This window comes from Myotis davidii, unplaced genomic scaffold (genome assembly GCF_000327345.1).
Source record: "Myotis davidii unplaced genomic scaffold, ASM32734v1 scaffold326, whole genome shotgun sequence".
In the NCBI taxonomy this organism is placed as follows: Eukaryota; Metazoa; Chordata; class Mammalia; order Chiroptera; family Vespertilionidae; genus Myotis; species Myotis davidii.
This window is the reverse complement of record NW_006296626.1, coordinates 455,406-456,476: the sequence shown is the minus strand read 5'-3', so window position 1 is coordinate 456,476 and position 1,071 is coordinate 455,406. Positions and strand designations below refer to the sequence as shown.

The 1,071-nt window shown below is 61.4% G+C and overlaps 1 protein-coding gene across 1 annotated transcript in view; it reads right to left on the bottom strand.

Annotated features, from left to right (window-relative positions):
- Positions 1-1,071, bottom strand: part of SSC5D (scavenger receptor cysteine rich family, 5 domains) — a 26,896-nt gene that overhangs the window by 17,647 nt on the left and 8,178 nt on the right. Inside the window, exons 4-5 of the mRNA XM_015569465.1 lie at positions 936-1,066; positions 6-107 (exon numbers count right to left, since the gene is read on the bottom strand). Coding sequence (XP_015424951.1) covers positions 6-107; positions 936-1,066 — 233 coding nt within the window. The remainder of the gene's footprint in view (positions 1-5; positions 108-935; positions 1,067-1,071) is intronic.

Sequence of the window (1,071 nt, the reverse complement as noted above, 5' to 3'; positions counted from 1 at the left end):
TGGGTCCCAGCTGTCGTCACACACGGTGCCCCAGGGCCCGGCATGCCACACCTCCAGCCGGCCTGAGCATCTGCTGGGCCCGGCCACCAGCCGCAGCTGCGGGGAGCCTGGGGCGGGAGAGACCCAGAGAATTAGGGTTGAGGAGGCCTCTGCTCTCTGCGCCCTCCTCCCCCCGCCCTCCCTCCATCCTTCCTCTGGGCAGCAAGCATTTCCAGAGCCTGTGCTGTGCCATCGGCACTGGCACAGAGATCAAGGGCCAGGCAGTGTGTGGTTCCTGGGGAGCTCAACAAGGAATCACCACGGGAGCCAGACATCCCACTCCGAGGGACCCACCCCACAGGGGAGCGTGGTTTTCAAACAGACCCCGGAGCGCAAAGGTCCACAGCAGCTCCATTCACAAAGCCAGAGTCTGGGGAAGCCCTAAAATCCCACCCACGGGTAAATGGACACACAAAACCTGGCCCATGGGTGCAATGGAATATTACGCAGCCATGAAAAGGGAAGGAGCCCTGGCTGGTGTGGCTCAGCAGATACAGCGTCGGCCTGGGGACTGAAGGGTCCCGGGTTCAATTCCGGTCAAGGGCACATGCCCAGGTTGCAGACTGATCCCCATTAGGGGGCGTGCAGAACTAATAAAATTAATAATAATAATAATAATAATAATGCCTAGATGTGGAAACACAGTCCATGGTTGACCCAGTCCTTCCAGAATCTGTGAGCAGGAGGCGGTCTTCAGAAAACATCGTGCATTTCAAGACAGGACCGCAGGGCCATAAAGCTGCGAGGCCTCTGCGCACCAGGCCTGTCACCTGCCCCTCCTCCCTGCCTCCTGAGACGGCCTCTGAGCAGAGGGGAAGGCACTGCGGCCCAGGGGTCGCGGGTCGGGGGTCGGAGCAAACAGAAGCTAAGACCCCGTTTGGGGGAGCAGAACTCACCAGCTTCCGGCCCAGGCTCCCAAAGGGCCGTGGGGGAGGTCAGCGGCTGGGAGATGTCTGCGGTCCTCAAGGCGGGGCGCGCCGTGGGGGGCGGGGGCCTGGAGGAAGTGGTCCCGGACTTGGAGTTGTTGCTGCC